General features: G+C 48.7%; 1 protein-coding gene across 2 annotated transcripts; it reads right to left on the minus strand.

Annotated features, from left to right (window-relative positions):
- Positions 1-304: 304 nt before the first annotated feature.
- On the minus strand, positions 305-25,836 carry Cd4 (CD4 molecule). Of its 2 annotated transcripts, none has more exons than XM_040739410.1 (10): positions 25,661-25,836; positions 15,785-15,880; positions 15,493-15,663; positions 7,660-7,818; positions 7,084-7,320; positions 4,850-5,179; positions 3,275-3,475; positions 2,665-2,789; positions 2,282-2,431; positions 305-1,892 (listed from the first exon to the last, which is right to left on the minus strand). In XM_040739410.1, exons 2-9 carry the CDS (start codon positions 15,831-15,833, stop codon positions 2,306-2,308), a joined length of 1,398 nt encoding a protein of 465 aa, XP_040595344.1. In that variant the 5' UTR covers positions 15,834-15,880; positions 25,661-25,836; the 3' UTR covers positions 305-1,892; positions 2,282-2,305. The 2 variants fall into 2 exon arrangements, with proteins under 2 accessions (XP_040595344.1, XP_040595345.1); XM_040739411.1 differs by having other exon boundaries at positions 2,282-2,349; positions 25,661-25,834.
- Positions 25,837-25,842: the final 6 nt, after the last annotated feature.

The following is a 25,842-nucleotide window of genomic DNA, read 5'->3' on the forward strand; positions in this document are numbered from 1 at the left end:
GGCTCTTGGTGCACCTGTGTACAGCTTCCAGAACACAAGCATACACTTACGGTGGGGACACACACAACTGTCACACACATTGCAGTTTCTCACAGTCCTTTCTTCTCCCATACACAGACTGCAGGGAAGCACCCATCACCCACAGTCTCTCGGTTAACTACAGGGTCACCCACGGTGCGAAGAGGAGGTGGGAAATCATCCTCCAGGGCATTTTTTCTTCTCTGGGCAACTTCATCTTCTTCCTGGATCAGGCCTATCAGCTAAAGCCCCCAGAGAAGTTCATGCCCCCACCACACACGCACAGTGCATTTTACTTAGTCTTTATTTTTTTGTTAGCTGAGGAAGCAGGAGTGGGGAGTGAACGCAAATAAAAAGTAAGCAATGAGGAGCCTGGGGGGAGGGGGAGGGGTCTTTCTGGAAGAGGTCATCTGGAGAGAAAAGAGGGGGATGAAGGAATGTGTTGGGAGGGGAGAAAGGAGGTGCTATGGCAGGAAGCTGAGAGAGACTAGGAGGCCGAGACTCTGAGAGAAACAGACCGAGACTGGCAGGGAGAATGCTTACAGCCCTGCTTCCCCCGGTGTGTGGCAAAGGCGGAAGGCGCAGTCTCCTTCCCCAAGGGTCTTCTCTAAGGACCCCAACACAGCTCACTTTCGGGCTCGCACTCAGTGAGTGGCAGGTCTGCACATGTCTCTCAGCCTTGCTCTGAGAGAACTGGAGTTTGGTCCTTGGGTAAAGGAATCCACAAACAGCAGTGGTCAAGGAGGGATTCCAAACAAGGATCACTCCTCCATCCTCCCGCTGACTGGACACAGGGCGTCCTGCGGGTGCGTGCCCCTGTGCTTCCGAAGAGCATACTGGTGCCTGTGGCTAGCTCCAGAGATCTGCCTGGCATTCACTGTGTTACAGATAGTGGCTCCAGGGATCCGGAGGCCTGGGTTAGTCCTGACATCCACACGGTTAACTGTGTACCCTTGGGTAGTTGTTCAACCTTTGTTACATTTTATTGGAGATGACTGGTCATTTCTTGGTCATCTCTGCCAGCTCGTAGGATCTCTCTCTCTGTCTCTGTCTCTGTCTCTCTCTCTCTCTCTCTCTCTGTGTGTGTGTGTGTGTGTGTCCATTAGGGCCATGGCACAGGAGTGGAGGACAACTTTTGAGAGTCAGGTCTTTCCTTCCATCCTCAGGGATTGAACTCGGGTCTCAGGCTGGGCAGTGAGAGCTTTTGCTGCTGAGCCATTTTACTTGCCCACATGTAAGGTTTCTGTAAGGGTTGAATACCGAGGACATTAAGCTGGCTTATAGATTAACCGTGGGCGAGGGTGTGGCTAACTGAAGGGTATGTGGCCCGGGTGTGTGTTGGTGCGAGCGTGAGTCTGGTCTTGCCGACACCAAGTAAGAAGCCGGCAGCAGGGGGAGTTCAAGCAGGGTTCAGAAGCTTTGGGGTCTACATCTGCCCCTGGAAGGCCGTGTGATCTACACAAGTCCCCACTCGGTTCAGTCCCAGGACCCTGACTTGTAAACTGCGCTGTGTATTCCCACACACCAGCCCCACCATCCGTGCCAGGCGGGGCTGGTTCTGTGCTCCGCCCTTAGATCCAAGCGGACTCTGGAGAGACTGCACAACAGTCGGAGAAGGGGGCTTGGGGGGAAGGAAGCTGGGAAAACGAATGGTGCGTTTGAGTGTCTGAATAGGGGAGAGCAGGCTCTACTTTTGGCTCAGGAATAGAGGGAGAGAAACAGTGGCCAGCTACGGAAGAGTAGGGCCGAGGCTGGAGGCACTGGCTGCACTACATTCGTCTGGTCCACAGGCCTCGGCAGAGGAGACAAGACACCGTTGGCAGGCTGCGATGGGGCCTAGGCCTCAAATGAAGTTCTGAGTCTTCTGCATCCGGCTGGAAGAAAGAAGAGAGAAGGGAACAAACCCGTTCTCCCAACCCCTCGGCGCTGCGGCTTCCATGGCTCCCAGACCCCATTTTTTCTGTTGGAGCACAGAGGGGCCAATGGACATCGCTGCAGTGTCTGTCCTCAGGTGACCTCAGGTCCACCGCCCCTTCCTCCACCTCTGCCGCCCTTCCCCACAGTTCCATCCTCTCCGTCACCTCCTCTTCACCCCACCCCCTTGCTGCTCCTCCTTAACCTCCCTTCACCCCCCTTCCCTCTCAAGTCCAGCTTGTCTCCCTCACTGCTTTCCTTCCCTTCTTTCGCTCTCCTCTCTCCCCCTCCTCCCTCGCTCCCTCCTCTTTTCTCACTCTCCCTCCTCCCTCTCAGCCCAGATCCTTACTGGGAGCACTGGCAGGTCTTCTTCTCACTCAGGAGCCTCTTGATCTGAGACATCCGTTCTGCCTGGCGCTGTCCAGGGACAAGGAGAAGAGTTGTGAGGGTCCCAGTCCTCCAGGAGGGAGGTGCCCCTTGGAGGGGGGGGAAGGGGGAGCTGGCAGAAAAGAAGCATTTACTGTGGCTGAAGCCACCTGTCCTGTCAGTGACTCTGCTCCTTGTGTCTCCCTTCAGCTGGGGTCAGAGGCCTGGTCTGCAGTAAGGGCTGGGCCGGGAGAGCTAAGGCAGACGCCAATCCTAGGCTAAGGCAGATGCCAGTCCTAGGCTGCACGGCCTCATGTGTAAGTCTTGTGCTTGAGGGCCCAGAGAGGATGATGGGAGCTCACTCACCCGTTGGTGTCGGCACTTGACACAGCAGAGGATGCAGAGCCCCATGAAGGCCAGAAAGCTGAAGGTGCCCCCCAGCACGATGGCCAGGAACATGGGCTGGTCCTGGTTCAGCCCTCTGGATGAAACTGAGAGAGAGGAGGCAGGGGAGGTATGTGGCTGGGGATGTAGCCGTGGTGGAGAGACGCCCTGGGTTCCACCCCAAGCACTACCAAGAATGAAAGACACTCAATGTCTCCATCTAGGGACAGTCTTCCCCGTGGTCCCAGGTCAGAGAGAAGAGCTGACAACAGGAAAGGGAAACTTGTTTCTTACACAGTTCGCTAGGGAGTTAGAAGCCAGGGCCCTGATGTCAGGCCCTGCGTGTTTGTTTAGCTTTAGAGGGAAGTCATGGAGGAGAGTAGCTCTTAGCCAGGAAGGGCCTTCTTCCTAGGCTGTATGGAAGTGGGAACCTGGAGCCTAGGACCTATGTCTTCAGGTCACTGTACAAAATGCCTCCATGTCAGAGGAACTAGGGAGCTGGAACTCTGGATCATCTTGACTAATCCCTGGGACAATTTCACAGTTGAAGAGGCCGAGGCTAAACATGAGGCCTTAGGGATCGACTCCTTACCCTGGATATCAGCATTCATCTTGACCTCTTCTGCTTCATACAGTACACACCGCCACAGCCCTGCCTCGGGGTCCGGCACTTCAACCACCTTCTCCTGCTTGGAGACCCTGGCCTCCTGTTTCTCCGGCACCAGGGTCAGTCTCATCTTGGGGGAGGTGGGTCCCCTCACTTCACAGGTCAGAATGTTATTGTTCTGAGTCACTGCAGAGGAAGGAGACATAGAGTTCTGGAGTCTGGTGCTCAGGGTTCCTAGTACATCCAAGCTATCAGGAAGGGGACTCAGCAGGACGGGGAAAATGATCCTATATGTAATTATCAGGGAGAAACAGCCTGTGTGTGAGCTATCCTTAGATTTGAATCCAAAGTCGTGTTGAACCAGATTTCCTTCTTGATGCGCATGTCCTGGAGTTTGCAGAGACACACAGTGTGTCCCTGGACAAACTGCTTAAGCACCTGCACCGACAATGATGGAATGTATGAATGCCCGAAATGTTTGAATGGGGCCTGGCATGTGCTAAATATCAGGGTTAGTCATTGCTATTAGTGGAGTTGGTGCCATGATGAGTTAAGGATACAAATAACTCGTTGTCAAGGTTGATATTACTGTGTGCAGAGACTTTGTTCCATATTAAAAAGATGATGGGGCAGGAGAGGAGGCTCAGAGCTTAAGAGTGCTTGCTGCTCTCCAAGGGACCACCTGGCAGCTCACTACCATAATTCTAGCTCCAGGATCTGTCTGTCATGACAAGAATAACACACATTCTCTCTCTCTCTCTCTCTCTCTCTCTCTCTCTCTCTCTCTCTCTGTGTGTGTGTGTGTGTGTGTGTGTGTGTGTGTGTGATGCATGCATGCCCATGCACATGCCCGCCCACACAAATAAAAATAAATCTCAAAGGGCTGGAAAGATGGCTCAGTAGTTAAAAGCATTGGCTGTTCTTCCAGAGCATCTGGGTTCAGTTCCCAGCACCCGCATGGCACCTCACATCTGTCTGTAACTCCAGTTCCGAGGGCTTCTGACACCTCACACAGACATAAAATAAAATAAAAATAAAGGCAGCAGGGTGCACAGCTTTAATCAGGCGGATCTCTGAGTCTGAGGCCAGCCTGGTCTACAGAGTGAGTTCCAGGACTGTCAGGTTTACCCAGGGAAACCCTGACTCAAAAAAGAAAAGAGAAGAGAAGAGGAGGAAAGGAAAGAAACAAAGAAAGAAAAGATGAGAAAGGTCCAAGATGTGGAAGGGGCTCAGCCAGGGCCACAGGCAGAGGAAGAACTAGACCCTGATGGTGGCCTAAGCCTCGGTGGAGCCTGTCCCAGACCAGAGTATAGGTGCTGGGGAAGGACTTGTGGATTTCAGCCTGAATTCAATTCAAAGCCAGTCCAGGACTGGGTGCCACTCAGTAATAGAGTTTGTGCATAGCATGCATGAGGCCCTAGTTTCTGTCTCCAGCACCAAAACCTGGAGATCCTTCCTTTAGCTAGACAAGCAGGGTCAGAGCACCCCCTTTTGGGATTTTGGGACCTGACCATCCCTCTTCCTTTCACCCCAGCCTGTCCTTTTCCGCCCACCCCTCACATTTCAGCACCACCAGGGTCACTTCCTGATGCAGGGTTCCTTTGGCCAGAGTTAGAGTCAGGTTCCCAGAGCCAGCGTTCTCCAGCGAGACCTGGAGTATCTTGAGGCGGAGTGGGAGCTCTTCAGCCATCTGGAGCTTGCGGGTGTCCTTGGCCATGGTCACTTTCCTGTTCTCCAGGGAAAAGGTGACCCAGGGGCTGGGGGAGGGGTCCTTCTCTGTCCTCCACTTCAGCTCCCCCTGCAGGTTTTCATCTCCGAAGTTAAGTGGGAAGGAAAACTCCGCGGACTCCCCGTCCCTCGTATAGACTGTGGTAGATGTCTTCTGGAAACCTGGAGGTGAGAAGGGCACAGAAATAACCCTGAGTGAGAGGAGAAGAGGACGAGGGAATAAATGGTGGGTCAGGTCAGTCTACCCCCCAAGGTGGTCGTTTCTCTCTCCTTGGGAGCCCAGGGGCGACTTGAGATCTGCTCACCATCCTTCAGCCAAAATGAAAATAAGGCTTGCTGTATGCCAGGAACTGGCCTAGGTGCTATACAGTGTAGTTCTCTTCTTTTTTTTCCATGAACTCACTCCATAGACCAGGCTGGCCTTGAACTCACAGAGATCTATTTGCCTCTGACAGCCAAGTGCTGGGATTAATGTATACCACCTTCACCCAGCACAATTGTAGTTTTTGCTATGGTACTAGGAGGCTGGTGCTGTCATGGTTAGCATCATCTCCGTTTTATGGATGCAGAAACCAAAATATAGTTGTCCACTCAACAAGAGGGAAATCATTCTTGGTAGTGGAAACCTAACCAACTACTCAGGGTTGATGAAGGCATGGATACTGGAGGAGAACCTGTGTCTTAGTCAGTGTTTTATTGCTAGGAGGAGACCATGCCCAAGGAAACTCTTATAAAAGAAAGCATCTAATTGGGGGCTTGATTACAGTTTCAGAGGTATAGTCCATTATCATCATGGAGGGAATCTTGTCAGCAAATAGGCAGCAAATGGAGCTATGGCTGAGGGTGCTATATTCTAACCCAAAGGCAGAGAGGCAGAGACACTCCAGGGGACACACTTCCTCCAACAAGGCCACACCTCCTAATCCTTCTCAAATAGTGCCACTCCCTGGTGACTAAGCATTCACATATATGAGCCTATGAGGGCCGTTCTTATTTAAGTTGTCACAACCTACTACTATCACTTTACTAAACCAGCAAAATCCCTAACGACATTCTAATTATTTGTCCTCATTCCCACAGATAAATGTAGTTCTCGTTCCTCATCAAGGAAACATTTCTTTGTAATAGATGGAGACCTTTAACTGAGGAGGTACAGAATCCACCCCACACGACACATCTACAACACAACTCCCGCACCTTTGGCTCAGAAATCATTTCAGAAGAGGGGGGCGGAAAGATTGGAGGGGCCAGAGGACCTGAGAGTTTGGTGTGAGATATGTCTCCTACAAATGTCAGAAACCACACCCATAAGATCTCACCAACATGGCTGCCTAAACATGACGCTATTGTGGAAGGGGAGAACTCATGAGACCTCAACCTTTGACAAAAAAAAGCAAAAACAAAAACAAAAACAAAAATCTACAGGCAACTGAAAAATGTTGAGAGCAGAGAAATAATTTCCCCCAAGGAAAAGCACACCAATTAGTTTATACAACACAAAGTGGTCAGCTCTGAAAAAATGTGCATACAAGCAACATTATACATACAGTCGTGTGGACTGAGCCAGGTTGGGAGGGGAGGGTGGGAGGGTTTGGAAAGAGGAAGGGAAAGGATGATGTAATGGTATTATGATCTTAAAAACAAATAATAAAAAGGTTGTGGCAGGTTTGGGATTTAAATAAGAACTCCACAGGAGTTCTCGGTCTTCCCATGGTGCCTCGCTCGGGATATAGAGATGCAAAGCCGATGTCTGCATGACTGGTTTGCTGAAGTCAGTGGTCCTCAGTAAATGGATTTGTCAACTTCGTAGGAGTGGAAATCAGCAACCAGGACAATAGGTGCCTTGGCCACTTCCCTACCTCAGTCCCTGGAGCCTCTCGCCCCCCCCCCCCACACACCTTCCTTCTCGCATACTCCCTAGGTTGCCATAGTGCTCCAGAAGAGGGACAGGCCCTCAGGACAAACCTCAGCTAGAGAAGGGTCTGCACACACCCCCATGACCCACTCCAGCAGCTCCCAAAACCAACGAGAGCTGAGCCAGGCTTCGGAGTTCCTGGGCCTCTTACCCAGCACTGAGATGTCTATGTTGACTGTTTCCTTTTTCTGGTTCTGGGTTACGATGCAGGTCCAGATGCCACTGTCCTGAATCCTTAGGTTGGGCACAGAGTAGACTCTGGAGTCTGTGACAACTCTATCCCCTGGGCCTGAGCACTTCATTGAGGGGTTAGTGACTTTAGAGCTGCTATCCAAGCGCAGCGTCAGAGTCTGTCCCTGCAGCAGGCGGACATCCGGACTGACAGTCACTGTGGAGGGAGCAGATGGCTGCATCTCACACACACCATCCCCAAGGACAAAGGAAGAAGAAAGGAAAGAAGAGTGTCTTTCCATCGTTCCCCCCCTCCTAACTCCCGCTGCCCATTCTCAGCGCAAGTCAGGGTCCCCTCCTCTGCCTTCCTCCCTGTCTCCTTCCTTCCTTCGGTTCCTCCCCTTTTCTTTCCTTCTCTCTCGGTCTCTGTCCCTCCCCAGTTAACCAAGAGGAACAGCCTGACCCCCTGTGGTCTGTGAAATGTCATCAGCTCAGGTTTTGGTACAAGAGTGGAAGGGAGTAGGAGAGGTGCCCGTCCCAGAGCAAACCCACTCACGTTTGAACACCCACAATTCCACCTCTGTCTTCTTGTTCTCCACCTCACAGATGTAAGTGTTGGAGTCTTCCACCTTAAGTTTATTGATGACGAGAGGGAATGATCCTCGGTCCCACGCAGCTTTTCTTGAGTCGAAACGGCTAAACCGCTCACTCTGGGCTGTGAATAGAAGCCATACCAAGGAAGCTGAGGCGCTCTGGTACCCTGGCATCCCTGCCAAGAACAGTGCCCCCAGCTCCGCTGGTCTGAGTTCCAGAGTCCTTACTTCACCCCTCAGGGACCCCAGACTGATGTCGTATCTATTTATGTGGTGGGAACATCATCCCACTAGCTCAAAAAAAATTATAAAACAATGTGCTCATTTGGAGAGCACCTGCTCTTACAGGCCAAACACTTGACATGCACCATCTCCAGTAACCTTCACACTGATTCCAGGACACGCAGACTGCTTTGCCTCCCATGCAGACATGGGCACTGTTGCTGAGAGTTGAAACGATTGCTCAAACTCAAACATCTTAGTAATTTGTCATGTCAGCCAGAATTATTAATGGACATTCCAAAATAAGTACCTCTCCCAAAGGATGGCTAAATCAACCACAGTTCAGTCTTGTGTGCTGGTGCACACCTGTAACCCAACCAGGCCTCCGTAGGCTAAGGAAGGAGGGTCGAGAGTTCAAGGGTAGGCTATGCAATGAGACCCTGACTAAAAAAATTACCTGAAGATGTTTCAGTTAGTAAAACCTTCAACTTTGATGACCTTAGTTCAATCCCCAGGACCTACATGGTAGGAGAGAACAAACCCCCACAAGTTGCCCTCTGAACACAACCTACCCCCCCCCATGGTGATAAATAAAAACAACCTTTGGGGGGAGTTTTTGAGAAATCTTGTCTTAAAGAAATGAGGTGGAAGCTCGGCGGCGGTGGTGCACACCTTTAGTCCTAGCACTCGGGAGGCAGAGGCAGGCGGATCTCTGTGAGTTCAAGGCCACCTAGGACAGCCTCCAAAACAATACAGAGAAAATCTTGCCTCGAAAAACCAAAAAAAAAAGAAAAAAGAAAAAAAAATCAGATCACAGAAACAGAACTAAAACATTAACACAAAAGACTAGGAATTTTAGAAAGTGTTTTAATCTCACAAATTAAAATTAAAACAATGCCATAGTTTTAAACTATCAAATTAGAAGGAGAAAAAAAAAAAGCTAAGAAGTGTTGGGCCTAAGAAAGACTCAGATGCGAGGCCCAGTGTAACCTCCTGAGCTTGGATTGGATAGAGTTAGGATTCCCATGTCTATAAATCCCAGTGCTCCTACACCAAGAGAGGAGGCAGAGATGGCAAAATGTGTGGGAGCCGCAGGCCAGCAAGCCTGGCCTGCACTGACAAAAACAACAAACTGATTTCAGGGTTCAGCAGGTAGAAGCATTTGACACACGAGCCTCACTACCCAAGTTCAATCCCTGAAACCCACAGGAGGAGAAGAGAACAGGCTCCCAAAAGTTGCCCTCTGACCTCAACATATGTGCAGTGACTCTCACAGCGTCCGCATACACAAATACACACACATACACGATGATGATGATAACAGATAAACATTTAAAACATAATGCTTTTTAAATGCAAACCAAAATTTAGGTACAGAAGTCATAATTAGCTGGGTATGGTGGTGCACTTCTGGAGTCCCCGCATCTGGAAGGCTGTGCAGGAGCATCACAAGTTCAAGGCCAGCCTAGGCTACTTTGGGACATGGGGCAATGGAGGCTAGTAGGACCATATGGTATGACCTTACCTTGAAATAAAAATCATAAGCCGGCGTTGGTGGCGCACGCCTTTAATCCCAGCACTCGGGAGGCAGAGGCAGGCGGATCTCTGTGAGTTGGAAGCCAGCCTGGTCTACAGAGCGAGTTCCAGGACAGCTTCCAAGACAATACAGAGAAACCCTGTCTCGAAAACCAAAAAAAAAAAAAAAAAGAAATAAAAATCATAATTATAATATTATTAAATATCATGTTATATCAGGTAAAACAGTAATAGCATCAGGAATGATGGCTCATACCTATATTTCTAGCATTTGAGAGCCTGAGGCAGGTGAATTACTGTAGGTTCAAAAACAGTTTGGGCTACCAAATGAGACCTTGTCTCAAAAAACAGAAAATGATGATTGTTATTGTCCTAGTTCTATTGCTGTGAAGAGACACCATGACCGTAGCTACTCTTTTTTGTTTTGTTTTGTTTTGTTTTTGAGACATGGTTTCTCTGTGACTTTGGAGGCTGTCCTGGAACTCGCTCTTGTAGACCAGGGTGACCTTGAACTCACAGAGATCCACCTGCCTCTGCCTCCCTAGTGCTGGGATTAAAGGCATATGCCACCATCACCCAGCATTTTGTTTTTTCTTTTCTTTCCTTTCTTTCTTTCTTTCTTTCTTTCTTTCTTTCTTTCTTTCTTTCTTTCTTTCTTTCTTTCTTTCTTTTCTTTGAGCTCTTGCTATTGCTATAATCTGGAATTTCAAGAATATTATCTACTGTTCCTTCCTCCCTTTTTGGAAGTACTGTGTGTTGAACCTAGGGCTTCACTCCACCACTGAGCTGCAGCCTGCCATTGAAGCTCTCTGTTAATAAAGGTTTGGAGGCTGGAAATGAAACTCAGTGGTAAAGCACTTGCCTTACATGGGAAACCCTAGCTTAAAATGTCCAACACAGCCCCAAATAAGCAAATACATGAATAGAAATAACAGTCATGAGTAGTGTCACATAACTTTAATCCCAACACTCAGGAGGCAGAGGCAGGGAGGATTTCTGTGAGATCAAGTCCAGACTGGTCTACATGGTGAATTCCAGGCCAGCTTGGGCTACATAGTGAGACTTTGTCTTACAATAGATAATAATAATAATGTATGCAAACTACTATGTGGTGTAGACCATTATAATATCTATAGACTATTATAATATGTACAGACTGTTACAATGTGTATATACAGTTACAACATATGTAGATTGTTATAATGTGTATAGACTGTTACAATGTATACAGACTGTTAAAAATGTGTGAACACTGTCACAATGTGTGTAGATTGTTACCTGTGCAGACTGTTACAATGCATGTAGACTATTGTAATGTGTGAAAACCATTTATACCTAATGTAATTGTTGACATATTAGAGCTTGTGCCTGTTACTTTGTTTTGTTTCTTTATTTTTCTGTTTGGTTTGTTTTGCAATATGGTGTACGGTACCCCAGGCTGGCCCCAGACTCCTTATGTAGCTAAGAATAACTTTGGACTTCTGATCGCTTTGCTCCATATCCCAAGTCCCGGTGTTATAAGCCTCTCAGGCCCAGCCTATAGGATGCCAGGGGTCTGTCCCAGGGTTTCCTGTGTGCCAGGCAGGCACTCTTCCAGCCAAGCTACATCCTTCGGCCCCATGTTTCAGTATTCTGTTTTCTGCCTTCCTAGGGTTTGACTGAACATTTAAAAACAAATCAGTGTGTGTGTGTGTGTGTGTGTGTGTGTGTGTGTGTGTGTGTGTGTGTGTGTGTGCGCGTGCGCGCGTGTAAGAAGGGAAGGAGAAACAAGGAAGGGAGGGAGGAGGCAAGGGAGAAAGGCAGTTTGGATGTTTAGAGATTTGAGTTCAGTGTTGTAAGTACTTTGTTGCTGGTTTCTTTAAGAGTTTGTATTATTCTGGGTGTGCTGGCACAAGCTTTGATCCCAGCACTTGGGAGGCAGAGGCAGGCTCAGCTCTGTGAGTTTGTGGTCAGTCTGATCACTATAGCAAATTCCAAGATAACCACAGTTACACAGAGAGACCCTATCTCAAAAAACCAAAATAAAAAAAAAAGATTTGTAGCTTGTATTAAACGTTTCTTTTTTTTTTTTTTTTTTTTTTTTTGGTTTTATGAGACAGGGTTTCCCTGTATTGCTTTGGAGGCTGTCAGTCCAGCCCGGCCTCGAACTTAAACGTTTCATTTTAACTGACTTCTTTGGATGATATTTGTTCAGGGAATGTGGGTTACCTCCTTATTGCTGCAAGTGGAGGCAGAAATCCAAGTTGCTCCCATCATCTGTTGACCCCGGAGGGGCATGCCCCTCATTACTACTGGGCTAAGCAGACACGCCAGCCTGCACTCTGGTGGTCTCATTGATGCTGGTCGATGATGGAAGGTCTACCTGTCCACCAGGCCCTCCTCTGACACCACTCCGGCAGGAAGTGGTGTTCTTGGCTGAGTACCCAGGCTCTTCTAACACTTTCCACTAATATTGTCAGAGCCTGTGGCAGGCTGGCATTGATGAACAGAGCTCTCAACTTCACCTTCTAGGGCACTGTCCCAGTAGAGGTGTTTGGACACTCCATTCCACTCTCAAAAGGAGGAAGTGTGCCTCCTTGCTCAGTGTTGGCACGCATTAGGGTACAGGGCAGGATTCCCTGTGATGTTTGGCTGAAGTGCAGTAATTATCTAAGAGGTCTTTGCCTTTCTAGATTGTTCCTTCTCTAGCCTTTAGTGAGTGAAGGCTGCCTTTCACTGCATCCCGTTTCTTTCTGTGCCTATTTCACAGGGCTTCAGGTCCACAAAGAAGTGAGGCATGTAATGTTGGAAACTGGGTTCTTACTACAAAGTGACAAAAGACTTGGCTAAACTGTGCTAATTTTCTACTGGTTTGTGTAGGTAGAATTTGCAAATAACAGAATATTTCGCTGAAGAGATTTCTAAGCAAAAAGGACCCGGTCTTAAAGATTTGGAAAATTGCAGTGGTGGCACACACTGCAGAACCATTATCTCAGTTTCAGCAGGCCATCTGGCCTCTGCCATGGGGACAAGACTCCACCCAGCAGAGTCCTGGGCACAAATCTAGCTCGGGAGCAGATTATGTTGACCTTTAAGATCCAATGAGCCCAGGTGGGCGTTGGTGGCGCACGCCTTTAGTCCCAGCACTTGGGAGGCAGAGGCAGGCGGATCTTTGTGAGTTCAAGGCCAGCCTGGTCTACAGATCGAGTTCCAGGACAGGCTCCAAAACAACACAGAGAAACCCTGTCTTGAAGAAAAAAAAAAAGATCTAATGAGCTTAAGGGTGATGGTGTAGGCCTCTCCCACCACATGACTGTCTGGAGGCAAAGGCAGGCAGATCTGTGAGTTTGAGGCCAGCCTGGTCTACAGAGTGAGTTCCAGTACAGCCAGGGAAACACAGAGAAACCGTGTTTCAAAACCAAAAGAAAAAAAGACAAGCTCTGCTGGACCTCACCTGCCAAGGTCTGGACTTCCTTCAATCCAAAATCCCTTCCTTTTCAATTTCTTCTTTGGGGATGGAAAGTCTATCCTATGCCTGAACATCATTCTATTTTAGAAAGCACTTAATTTGTCTAGTTTCATGGGTTCATAGCTAAAGAGAACTTTTGTCTCTGAAGAAATTCAAACCCATTGAACTACATAACACTCATGTCAAATTTGCATGACATCTGAAGAGACACGGGTGGGGTGTTAGTCTTTAGGAATGAGGTAAGATTTGTGTGGGGATGTATTTTCATTTGTTTGCTTTTGAGACAGGGATTCTCTATGTAGCTTGCTATGTAGACCAGGCTGGTCTCAAACTCACAGAGATCTACCAATGCTAGGATTAAAAGCATGTACCACCGTGCCTACAGAAATAAGACTTTTTGAAAGGCAGGCCTGATGGTCTATGACTGTAATCCTAGCAGGAGGATTATTGGGAGTTTGGGACCAGCCTGAATTACTGAGTATATCTGTTTCTAAACAAGTGCCCTTGCACATACACACAAAATAAAATAAGATATTTGGGCTGGAGAGATGGCTTAGCAGGTAAGAGCATTGACTTCTCTACCCAAGGACCCAGGTTCTGGCCCCAGTATCCACATGGTAGCTTCTGACTCTTTGAACTCCAGTTCCAATGAACCTGGCATCCTCTTCCACTCTCCTCAGGCAGAGGCTGTACCCCTTTAATCCCAGCACTTGGGAGGCAGAGGCAGGCGAATCTCTGTGAGTTTGAGGCCAGCCTGGCCTACAGAGCTAGTTCCAGGACAGGCAGGGCAACACAGAGAAACCCTGCTTCAACCCCCCCCCAAAATGTCTTTACAAAATTATTCCCTAAAAAGAGCATAAATGTCCAACAACATGGAATTAGTCAAGTAAATCATAGCAGAGTTGAATAAGGAATTAAGCAGTTATGGAAAGGAACTGAGACAGAAATACATATCTCCTCAGATAATTACAGGTATTTTTAATGTTTTTACTACATTTACTACTTTATTCAGAGAGTGTGTGACAGTGCTTACTCACACGTGCCACAGAGCATACGTGGGGGTCAGGAGACAAGCCATGGACCACGTGGGTCATGAAGTGAAACTCAGGTTATCAGAGGTGGCAGTGTACCTTTAACCTGCTGAGTCATCTTGGCAGCCAACACATATGTATTAATACACCCAGGGCTATAGAGCCGTCTTTAAAATGCCTGTCTGGATAGCAAGCAGGATCTGATTGCCTAGAACACAGCTTCCTAGAGCACCCGCCCAACACTCAAGCTGCCTACCAAGAAGACTAGAGGCTGGACCATGGCTGTTTCCCAAACTTCAGCCTTTCAGAGACATCGAATATACTTTAACCAAATCTATCTCAGAATGTGTTCAATTTTATTACTGTTCTTGGTGGGGATTTTTTTGTTTTTGTTTGTTTGTTTCTTTTGCTTGTTTGTTTTTTATTTTTAAGACAGGGTTTCTCTGTGTAGCCCTGGCTGCCCTGGAACTTACTCAGAGTGTGTTCACTTTTAAAATTAAATAAATTAATTTTATTTATTTTTGAGACAGTCTTGGTATATGACCCTAGAACTTACCCCCTTCTTGTCTTAGCCTCCTAATGCTAGGATCACAGGAATTTTTTGTTTTTATTGGTTTGTTTGTTTTGTTTTGGAGGTGTTTGCTTTGTTATTTTGTTTGTTTGTTTGTTTTAAGACAGGGTTTCTCTGTGTAGCTTTGCAGACCAGGCTGGACTCGAACTCACAGAGAGCCACCTGCCTCTGCCTCCAGAGTGCTGGGATTAAAAGTGTGCAACTCCACCGCCTGGCTGTTTGTTTCGTTTTTTTGTGAGACAAGGTTTCTCTGCATAGTTCTGGCTGTCCTGGAGCTAGCTTTGTAGACCAGGCTGGCCTTAAACTCATTCAGATCTGCCTGCCTCTACCTCCTGAGTACAGCAATTAAAAGTGTATACCACCACCACTTGGCTTTTGTTTTTTGTTTTTTGAGTTTATTTTCTTTCTTTCTTTGTTTTTTCTGGAGAATCAAACCTAGGCCCTTAGATGTTCTAGGCAAGCACTCTATATCACTAGTTGTTGCTTTTAATGAGAGTAAAGAAAGTATCATATAGCTGGGCGTTGGTGGCGCACGCCTTTAATCCCAGCACTTGGGAGGCAGAGGCAGGCGAATCTCTGTGAGTTCGAGGCCAGCCTGGTCTATAAGAGCTAGTTCCAGGACAGCCTCCAAAACAATACAGAAGAGAAACCCTGTCTCAAAAAAACAAAACAAAACAAAACAAAAAAGGAAGTATCATATCATCTTTGTAGTCTGTAGTAATAATGCTCTTGAAGTCACATACTTTATATGATGATTTTTCCAATGTCCATTAAAGTCATGAATGTTAAAAGAACAACAATAAAAAGATTCTACCAGAAGCCATTTGCCATCAACTGCTCGAGAAAGGAAATCCCAGAATAGAGGGCCGCTGAGATTTTGTCAACCCTAGCCACCATGGGACATTGGACTTCCTAGGAACAGGTTTCCGACAGCAAATTCATTGAACTCACTCTTTTCCTCCCTGGGTGCGGGGCTAGGGGATCCTACCTCTAGCCACAAAGTTACTCTGCTTATTATTTCCCAGAATCTTCGTCTGGTCTGAGAGCTTCCAGGTGAACACCGCGCTCTTCCGCTGGGAACCGTCGCAAGGCAGCTCTATTGACTTCCCTTCTCTGCCCAGCAACACAGTCTTCCCTTGAGTGACAGCTGGCAGTTGCACTACACAGAAAAGGTCAGGCTTCAATGTTACCGCTGTCTCCCTCTGGGCCACGCCCTTCCAGTTCTCCCATCTGCCCACCTCCCGCACCATCTGCTGCTGGTCTCAAGTCTGAGAACTTACCCAGCTGCAGCACCAGGAGCAAGTGCCTGAAAGAGATTCCTTGGTACATTGTGGCCTTGCTAAAGTCGACCGACTTGAGTCGCTGGGGATCTGAGTCTGCAAAAATGGCAGGGGCAGGAGAAAGGAGAAACCATTAGCCTTCAGGCATTCCTTGCGCCTGGAGGACATAAGAGCTCTCTCTCTGTCTCTCTCAGGACCTTTATAACCAGCCCTGAGAACCTTATTTGCACACATAAGCAGGCACCCTGCAGTACTGTACCACAAAAGCCTGTGCCAAATTAAGCCTGTGCGATTTTCACATCCTAAACAATAGCAGCATGTTACACTTGTGTTAAACACAAACTACAGTTTCGGGCACTCCCACGAAGAGTTCCAGTCTCCTGGCAAAGAGACACACATGTTTAATCTTAGGAGGCTTAGGCAGGAGGACCATGAGTCCAAAACCAGCCAGGTCTACACAGTGAGACCATATCTCAAAAGTAAAACTACTGGTCAGGCAGTGGTGGTGCACGCCTTTAATCCCAGCACTCAGGAGGCAGAGGAGGGCGATCTCTGTGAGTTCGAGGCCAGCCTGGACTACAGAGCCAATTCCAGGAAAACCAAGGCTGTTACACAGAGAAACCCTGTCTCGAAAAACAAACAAAAAAGTAAAACTAAAGGGGCTGGATAATTGATGTAGTAGTTGAGGTCACACGTCCCTCCCTGTGGAGGACCCAGGTTCAATTCCTAGCACCCACATGGTGGTTTCATCTGTAACTCCAGTCCCAGGGGATGCAATGCCCTCTTCTGACCCCAGCAGGCTCCAGGCACGCAGGTGGTGCACGTACATACTTGCAGGCAAACACCCATACACATAAAATATAGTTTTTAGTAAAAGAGATAGAGACAGAGAATTCAAGACCAGACTCAGCAACATAGCAAAGTCAAGGCTAACCTGGGTTATATGAGACCCTATCTCAAACTTGGGGAACCCAATAGTCTTTTAACAAAAGTAGTTATAGCCAGGTGGTGGTGCACACCTTTAAACCCAGCACTCAGGAGTCAGAGATGGGATCTCTGTGAGTTCGAGGTCAGTCTGATCTACAGAGTGAGTTCCAGGACAGGCTCCAAAGTTACACAGGGAAACCCTGTCTCAAAAACAAAACAAATACAACAAAAAAGTAATTAATTCTGATCTCTTTGCTTAAGAAATACCTTGTCAGTGAATAAGATGCTTACCATGCAAATGTGAGGTCTGGAGTTTGGACCCCCAGACCTCTCTTAAAGCCAAGAAGGTACCTGGAAGCTCAGCGCTGGGAGGCAGAGATAGGAGATCCCTGGAGCATGCTAGCATGGATACCCACACCCCACACATGCTAACTCCAACACATATACTTGCACACACACAAATCTAGTCTTGAGAGACAACATCATAAATGGGTTTTGTTGCTTTGATAATTATTTGGAGCTTTGAACATGTAGTTCGTTTAAAAAGCTATTAGATTCTGATAGAGAAACATCTCTTTCTAGTTTAGATCTCTGTTCTGGTTAGATTTGGATTTTTAAAATTATATACATTGGTTGGAGCCGTGGCCCAGCCATCAAGAACACTGGCTGCTCTTTTAAAGGACCTGGGTCCAATTCTCAGCACTCACTGGTGACCTGTCTGGAACTCAGTCCCACAGTACCAGGTAGACACATGGTGCACAGACACACTTAGAAGCGAAACACTCATGCACATAAAAGAAATGAATGAAAAAAATTTAAAGTATAAGCATGGGCTGGGCAGTGGTGGCGCATGCCTTTAATCCCAGCATGTGGGAGGCAGAGGCAGGGGGATCTCTGTGAGTTTGGGACCAGCCTGGCCTACAACAGCTAGTTCCAAAGCTAAACTGAGAAACCCTGTCTCAAAAAACAAAAAACAAAACAAAAAAAAAGTATAAGCATAGACTAACAATTTCATTTCATGTAAATAATATAGATATATATAAATGTGCATACACACACACACACACACACACACACACACACACGTCCAGGTTCAGAAACTTTGGCAAACCATTTCTAGATAGCTTTATTTCACCTATAAACTGTATCACTTTTACTGATATTTCAAAAATTTTTTTGTTCTCGGCCCCTGTAGTGGGCCTAGAACTTAAAGATCACCACGTGCCAGGGGCGTGTTCTATTGCTGAGTCACTCTCCCACTCCTGACAACTGTAAGTTTCAAATATTTGACATGTTTACAGATGGACCTTGCACCAGGCTGTGTTGTTGACTTCTTTATTTGTTGTGTGGTACCAGGGATGCAGCCCAGCCCCTTGCACCTGCTAGGCAAGAGCTCTGTCCTTAGCCCTTTGTTCGGGTTTTGTTGCATCTCCTGCCTGCTTGCCAAAAGCAGAGCTGCTCCAAGACTCAGCCTATGCAAGCCTGGGCCCAGTCATGGATGGGCAGGAGCTCAGGAGGCCGTGGCCCCGCCCTCTCCCCGAGGGAGTATGGGTGGTGGACAGACGCTGGAGGAGGGACAGTCACGGTCATCGGTGGTGTAGCCACTGACGCTTTGCCCATGCCTTGTGTAGCTCCAGACCCATGCTCTGGGCTGCCCTGGTGAAACTCGATGGATCACGAAACAACAAAGCCAAAGACACGAGAAGGGGACTTGTAGGGAAGAGGAGGGTAGTTGACAGGGGTGGGAGAAAGATACTAAGGTGGAGAGAGTGAGTGACCAGAATGCACTGTACACCTGCACAAGATTGTCTAAGAATAACTTTTTTTTTTTTTTTTTTTTTTTTACGAGACAGGGTTTCTCTGTTTTGGAGGCTGTCGGTCCAGCCTGGCCTTGAACTCACAGAGATCCGCCTGCCTCTGCCTCCCAAGTGCTGGGAGCCACCAACGCCCGGCTAAGAATATTTTTTTTTTTTGGTTTTTCGAGACAGGGTTTCTCTGTGGCTTTGGTAAGAATAATTTCTTAAGAAAAAAAAAAGGCATCAAACAAATCACATTGCTTACAGAAGTGCGGGGGAGCTTGTTAGCCATTAAAATCGTTTTACTTTATTTACTTAGACATTTACCCATTGTGTATGTTACACTTGTGTGGCAGGCAGCAGACAACCTGTGTGAGTCCATTCTCTTCCCACAGTATGGGGCTTAGGGGTCTAGACAGATGACAGGCTTAGCAGCAAGCACCTTTACCCACTAAGTCATCTCACCAGTCTGGTTGGCTCGTTTTTTTGACGGTTTTCTATGTTGAGATGGAACTCAGGGCCACACACATTAGTCAAGTCCTCTGCCATTAAGACTTGGTGGAGAGGGGCTGGAGAGTTGGCTCAGAGGTTAAGAGCACTGACTGCTCTTCCAGAGGTCCTGAGTTTAATTCCCAGCAACCACATGGTGACTCACAACCATCTATAATTCAATCTGGTGCCCTCTTCTGGTATGTAGGCAGAACACCATATATGAAATAAATAAATAAATATAAAAAATTTTAAAAAGACTTGGTGGAGAGAGTGGCAAGGTTTTATGAAAAGTTTCTGTACCCTGATAAGCCTCTGCTTACTCAGCAATCCAAATCAACCAAATCAAACCGAATTAGAAAAAAACAAAAACCAGGCTTAATGGGTAAAAAGCTCCCACATAATTTTCCAGCACCCCAGAGAGGAGACTGGGAAGAGAGACCTGTGGGAGTGGTCTTGAGCATCTCTGGGGGAGGAGCCATCTTTGGCTGGCTTTCTGAGATGAGGCAGGGTTTGGGGAGAGAGAGGTGAGGGAGGGGCTTGGGGTGAAACTTCCACCAGAACATTCCAGATTCTGAGTATATGGATGCTGGAGGCTGAGGTGGTGCTTCCTCCAGAACATTTTAACAAAAATTTTTCAAAAAATTAAAAATGGAGACTGTGGCTCAATTAGTAAGTGCCTGCCTAACATAGGTGAGGCCCTGGGTTTAGGAGCACCAGGTGTGTTAGTGGTACTAGCTGTGGTGATGCATACCAATAATCACAGCACAGGAGGATGGCAGAGGCAGGAAATCGGGAGTTCAAGGTCATCCTCAGCTACACAGACCGCTGGAGGCCAACCTGTACTGTGTCACATCCTGTCAGACATGTTTTCAGATGTTTTCCAGTGTTGTGCCCTCACCAAGAATGACTTCTTTGTGGATGAAAACAGAGAACGATTTAAGAAGTTGGCAAAGTGATGGGGACTGAGACGAAGCCAGGTCAGTATCTGAAGGTCCGGGAGTGTAGGCTGAGCTCTGGAACGAGGAGACAGTTTTAGGAGAGAAAGCGATTCTGGTTGCAGAAAGGATCCCTGAGAGGGCAAAACTGTGATTCTGGTGAGGGGACACAGCTCTCTAAGACTGCAGGAGAGCTGAGGGGCGACTGTCTGTCTGTCTCTTGACTGTTTGTTTTTGTTAAAGATAACCTTGAACCCCTGACCTTCCTGCGGGATCTCCTAAATCGGGATTACAGGCATGCACCACCACCTTGCGTGCTCTAAGATGAAATTCTCAGGACTTGAGATCATACCGCTGAGAGACGAGCAGAGCAAAATGTACACCCAGAAGGTTCGTTTCCTGCTCGGTATCAGGCAAACGGTGTAAAGCCTACTAAGTCTGGGTCACCAGAAAGACAAGGACTGTCGCCTGTGGATAACGCTGAGAGTTGAGGCTGAAAAGTGGGCATTGGAAAAAGGACCGCATTATAGGAGAAGAACAACTCTCACTGCTGGCTGTGACTTGCCTGAACTCACTATGCAGACCAGGCTGACCTCAAACCCACAGAAGTGTGCCTGCCTTTGCCTCACAAGTGCCGGAAGAGTGATTCTTTGCTGCAACATGTCCAGGAAATATGTGAGAAACTGAATTGGTAAGAAACAGACCCATGGCCACCCCAGACCCAAGGATCCAAAGCTGGAGGATGGGGTTAGTCACTTGCATTTTCATAAACCTCTAGAAGACCCAGGCATGCTCAAGTCCTAAAACACGACTTAGGTGGAGGAGAAAGGGGAGGAGCATTCTCTGTCCCTCTCAGCTAGTGTGGGTTATGCTAGCCGAGCTGAGAACAAAGAGCTTGCTAGAGCAGGTGCAGGCAGCTGAGAGAGGGTCTTTGGGGCCTGACAAGTCATCTCAACAGGCCAGCTAGGAGAGTTGGGACTGGAGGTGACTGGAGCCACTGTTGATAACCCCCCTTTCGCACGCGAGCTCGCGCGCGCACACACACACACACACACACACACACAGAGGCATGCACGTACACACACGTGCACACAGGAATTGCAGCCCAGCGTGAACCCCAGGGATCTGGTCCAGAGCTGCTGAGACAGGACAGTCATGGAGACTCTTGTATTATTCCTTCTCCCAAGCCTGACTTTTCTTTCCCCTTGGCTCACCCTTGCTGTGTGTTGCTATAGCAACCCGCCCTCCCTGAACTCGGCCAGTGCCATGTTGTCACTCTCTTAGCCGTGTCCCCTCTTCCACCTTAAGACAGGATGGTTCGTGTAATCCCTTCCTAGCCTGAGCAGTTAAGCCACATCAAGACCAGCGCAGAAGCGGGATAATGTGCCTGCTTAGCTTACAGGAAAGTAACTCAGTGACAAGTCTTACTGCACTTAACTCCATTTCTTAAATGGGTCACTGATGGCTGGGGTGTAGCTCAGTGGTACAGGGTTTGCTCAGCATGCCCTGGGTTCCGAGCTCAGTGCTACAAAAAAAAAAAAAAATGTAGCCGTGAGGAAGGGAGGGAGAGGGGAGAGAGGGAACCTGAGAAGGAAGGCCAGTCGCTGAGTGAGCATTCACACCCAGCCCCGACCTGGATGGAGCAGAGTCGCCTCCATCCACGAAGCTTATTCTTCTCCATTGTCTGTGGCCAAACTCCACCAAAGGGGTGGGCTGCTATGATTGTGTCCTGGAGGCTCCCTGGCCTTCAGGGACCACGTGGGGCTGCCAATGGGAAAAGCCCAAAGGAGACGGGAGTGTGTCTCCCTACTCTCCATGTTCTCGGTGTGTTCGCCACCATCGGTGGTGTGTGTGTCCACCCTCCCTCTGTCCTGCCCCACAATGGAGGGAGGCTCGTCCTGCTTCCAGAGGCGCCAAGCCAGCCTTTTCAGTGTCAGCCCCCCTCAGGCAAGGGCTGGTCTCCGGGGCCCTGTCCCTGACTCTGTAGTAACTCCCCTTCCACACGGCCCCTGGACCATCTGAGGTAGGTTTCCTGCTGGGTTTTAATACACAAGTTTTCTAAATTATCGTTGTGTTATGAGAGAGAGCAGGAAGAGGGACAGAGAATGTCGGAGACTCTGCTGGTCAGTTATCTTCTTTCAACTTCACATGGTGCTGGGGACTGAACTCGGGTCAGGACACTCACTCGTTTACCCACTGGACACCTGGACCCCAGATCCATAATTCCTCACGGGGATGTAGTCTCAGAGGAGGCCCTGGAGGCCGAGCCAACAATAAGGTTTGGGGGAAGCTAAGACACAGTCCTGTCCAGTTCCTCTATTGGCTGAAAGAGGAATTTTCCAGAACCTAAAATAGAATAGATGCTTCAGATGGATAGACAAAGATCACACACACACACACACACACAGAGAGAGAGAGAGAGAGAGAGAGAGAGAGAGAGAGAGAGAGAGAGAGAGAGAGAGAGAGAGATGCGGCATCTGGGGAAGGTGGGTAAGAAACTTGTCACTGTAGTCGTGAGGGGTGCTTACAGATTAGCTCTGCTAGCTTGGGGTGGGACCTGCAGAGCATCTGAGGGAAGGGTATGGTGGCAAGAGCTGTAGGGAGAGCCTAGCCCCAAAGGGTTCCTACTGCCCTCACCCCCACCCAGATGGAGAACCTTTTTGAGCAAATGTGTCCTTGGAGTCGACGACTTAACAGAGAAACAAAGTCTCTATATGGGCTCTCCCTCTGTGGGATCTGGATTCCCATCGTCCCGGTAAAGATGCTTGAGGAATATGGGCGTTCCTGGCTCTTCCCCAGATGGTAGCCACTTTCTCGCCCTCACTCCAAGATTCTGCAGACGGCTATTGCTGTCTCCAGCTCCTGGCATCACCCCATTGCACCCCGGGCTTTGTGGGTTTCCAGCCACAGCGTACTTTGGTGCTTTAAACTTCCGCTGCCGCCCCAGAGACCTGGCCTTTGATTCCCACATCCTCAGCCTCCCCAGAGGCGCCCTACCTCATATGCTAGCATCCTGTGTACATCGCCCCTGGGAGAAGCTGCAGGGACTGACTGGCTGTAGTGGCCCCTCCCCCTCTCTCTGCTTACATCTGGGTTTCTGAATCTCTCCTTTCCAGGTTCATGCTTCAGTCCTGGGCTCCTGGGGTGGCTCCCTCTGGGCTGCAGCCAATGCTGTTCTCTTCCCCTTAGAGTTCCCCTGTCTCTTCTTCCCCTCTCTGGATGCCACTAGGATCTAGTCCTTTCTACCCCAGAAACAAGATAAGCAAGCATCCAGCCTGGTGTCCTGCAGGCCAGCAGGACTTCCGCAGGTTCTGATCTGACATGAAGTTGCAGAGTATGGGCTGGACCCAAGGTGGATGTGAACGGAATTGACTGCAGAGTAAGAGCGACACGGTGGACGAGAAACAGTAGATTCTGGAAACAAAACAAAACAAAGGGCCTCCAGAGAAGACAGGAGGGAAGGAGAAAGGGACTCAGAAAGGTCATTAAAGCAACATCCACCCTTCACAGGACCCATCAACAGGCAAAGCGCAGAGGGCCTGTCAGAAGTGATAGAGATGAGGCATAGAAAGGAAGGGGTTCTGGGAGGCATGCAGGGAGCACAAAAGAGACAGAGGGACCAACAAGGGACGTTATCAGAACAGCAACACACACCACACACCTTTCACAGGGCTTGAGGTCCCTGCCACCCTCACAGGCTCCCCAGAGAAGCGAGCCTAGGGCACAGCTCCACCACAGCGACAGTCTGTGGTCCCACAGACACTTTTATCTCCCCTCACATCCCCCAGTCAGCCCACTCTAGCCCAGTCGTGGGATGTGCCTCCCACCACACACCCTTCAACTCTGACGAGCTTCGTATAAACTTCCTAGAGATGTGACCCTCTAAGCGACCCTTGTGGTTCAGTGGCTGCAACCTCTGCACCCTCTCTTTACCTCAGATGCCCACATGCTGGGTGGGTAAGGGTGGGTGGGGGCCCTGTACCCCCTCCTTTTCTTGTCTCTGAAAGGCCTACACAGAGCTGTAAAACAGGGCACTCAACATTCACCCCACAGACATACACCCATCTCCGTCCTCCACACACTTGTCCCATTTCCCATCTCCATCAAATTATCGGATCCAACAGACATTTACTTAGTGTCTAAAGTGTGCCAGACCTGGCCACCCAACTCCAACCACTGCCACTTCACCCCTATGACCAAGAACAGCAAGAACCAAGGCCGCTTCGAGTCTCTGCTTAGACCTGGGTGATGGTAGGGGAGCGTTTGTGATGAGAGGCAGGTCTCTCCTGTGAGTGGCCGAGACTGAATAGGAAGTGTCCCTGAGTATCGAACTCCTCTGGGGCTCTTCCATCAGCCCTGCAGGGCGGCCATTTTGTATCAGCCTACAGAATCTGAGACAGCACCAGAAATCGTCAGAACAAGAAATAGCGGTGGTCTCTCTCATCAGACTCCTCTCCTGGCCTTGCCCGCCAAAACAAAAACAACAAAACAAAAACAACAACAGAAAAAACTCCACTGTGTCTTACAAGATTGGGACACTTGGAAAGTGCTATTCCAGCCAGTAGAGTCTTTGAATTATCAAAATGGAACTTTTCTATTTTGAAGGATCAGGCTGAACCTCAGGGGACCTCTCTCCGGGAATAAGTCTGTGAACTGAAGAATATTCAGGGGCACAGCGGACTTCAAGACCATGCTAAGAGATGAGAAGGGTATGAGGGTGTGGAGGCCCCTAGGGGTCTAGAGTTGGATAGCTCACCCCCTCTTGAGAAACAGAGTCCTACTCATGCCCAGTTCCCACTGAGAACACCAGGGTCTATAGCCAAGACCAATTCTCTTAGAATCACCTGTTTTGACAGCATGTCTACCAGCAAAGTATCCTTTTACAGCACTCCGGAGGTGTAGAGTTCAGTCTTAATACTTTCTGAGAATCTCACTACCCCATTTCCTAACTCAGGATAAATACAGCAGAGTTCCCTTCGACATTTCAAACATCCTAAATCTCAATCCAGGCTTCGTGGCAGGTGCCTTGGTCCCAGCTACTGAGGAAGCTGGGGCAAAACAGCCCAGGCCAGTAAGGCCAGCCCAGGCAGCACAGCAAGACCGCAAAAACAAAATTCAAGCCAAACTCCCAAAACTTCACAGAAGACAAGAGTTAAAGAGCTCACATAAACACAAAAGCGTTGGAGGAGTCTGCAGAAATCACATGGTTTAAATTGCTCTTGATTGTATGATCCTCTGTGACGATTTTAGAAAAATGGTAGTGCCTCCTGGTTTTCTCTCTCGTTTCTTATGCCTCCTCCATACTCAACACCTGCTGATTCCTTCTGCTCTCTCCTCCTCTCCATAACTGTTTCTGCCTTTTCTCTTCCCAGCTTCACCTCTCCACCACTGCCCCCGGCCCAGCCGTCTTCTGCCGTCTCTCTCAGCCTCTGCCGTCTCTCTCAGCCATTGCCTCCCTGACCTCTCTCGCGTTCAGCTCATACCGCACTGCCTGGGTGGGCAGGCAAAGATGCCTGTGGCTTACTGCTTGACCTTTTGAAGCTATGATTCCAGCGGGAAATCACTGATCCCAATCTGTTCTGAGAGCAACTCGAGAGAGCTGGGCCACAGCTTAGCTGGGCCACAGCTAGGGACGCAGAGCCGCATCCCGGACATTCCGGCGCATGGGCGCCATGTTGGCTGCCCCTTCCAGCTCCGTGAGAGAACGAAGCCGAGCACGCCCTTACCTCTGGCCAGCCCTTCTTCGCTCTGCTTCGTGCACAGGTGTGTCTGTCAGGGTGCGAGCCTAGTGAGGAAGAGAGTTTTGCTATGTCTTTGCCAGGTCTTCACAGATGTGAAGAAACAGGAAGCCTGGTAGCGAGGCTCCTCTACACGCCAGACATGGGCCAGCCCTCTGGAGTCCCTCCCT

This window comes from Mesocricetus auratus, unplaced genomic scaffold (genome assembly GCF_017639785.1).
Source record: "Mesocricetus auratus isolate SY011 unplaced genomic scaffold, BCM_Maur_2.0 Super-Scaffold_100676, whole genome shotgun sequence".
NCBI lineage: Eukaryota > Metazoa > Chordata > Mammalia > Rodentia > Cricetidae > Mesocricetus > Mesocricetus auratus.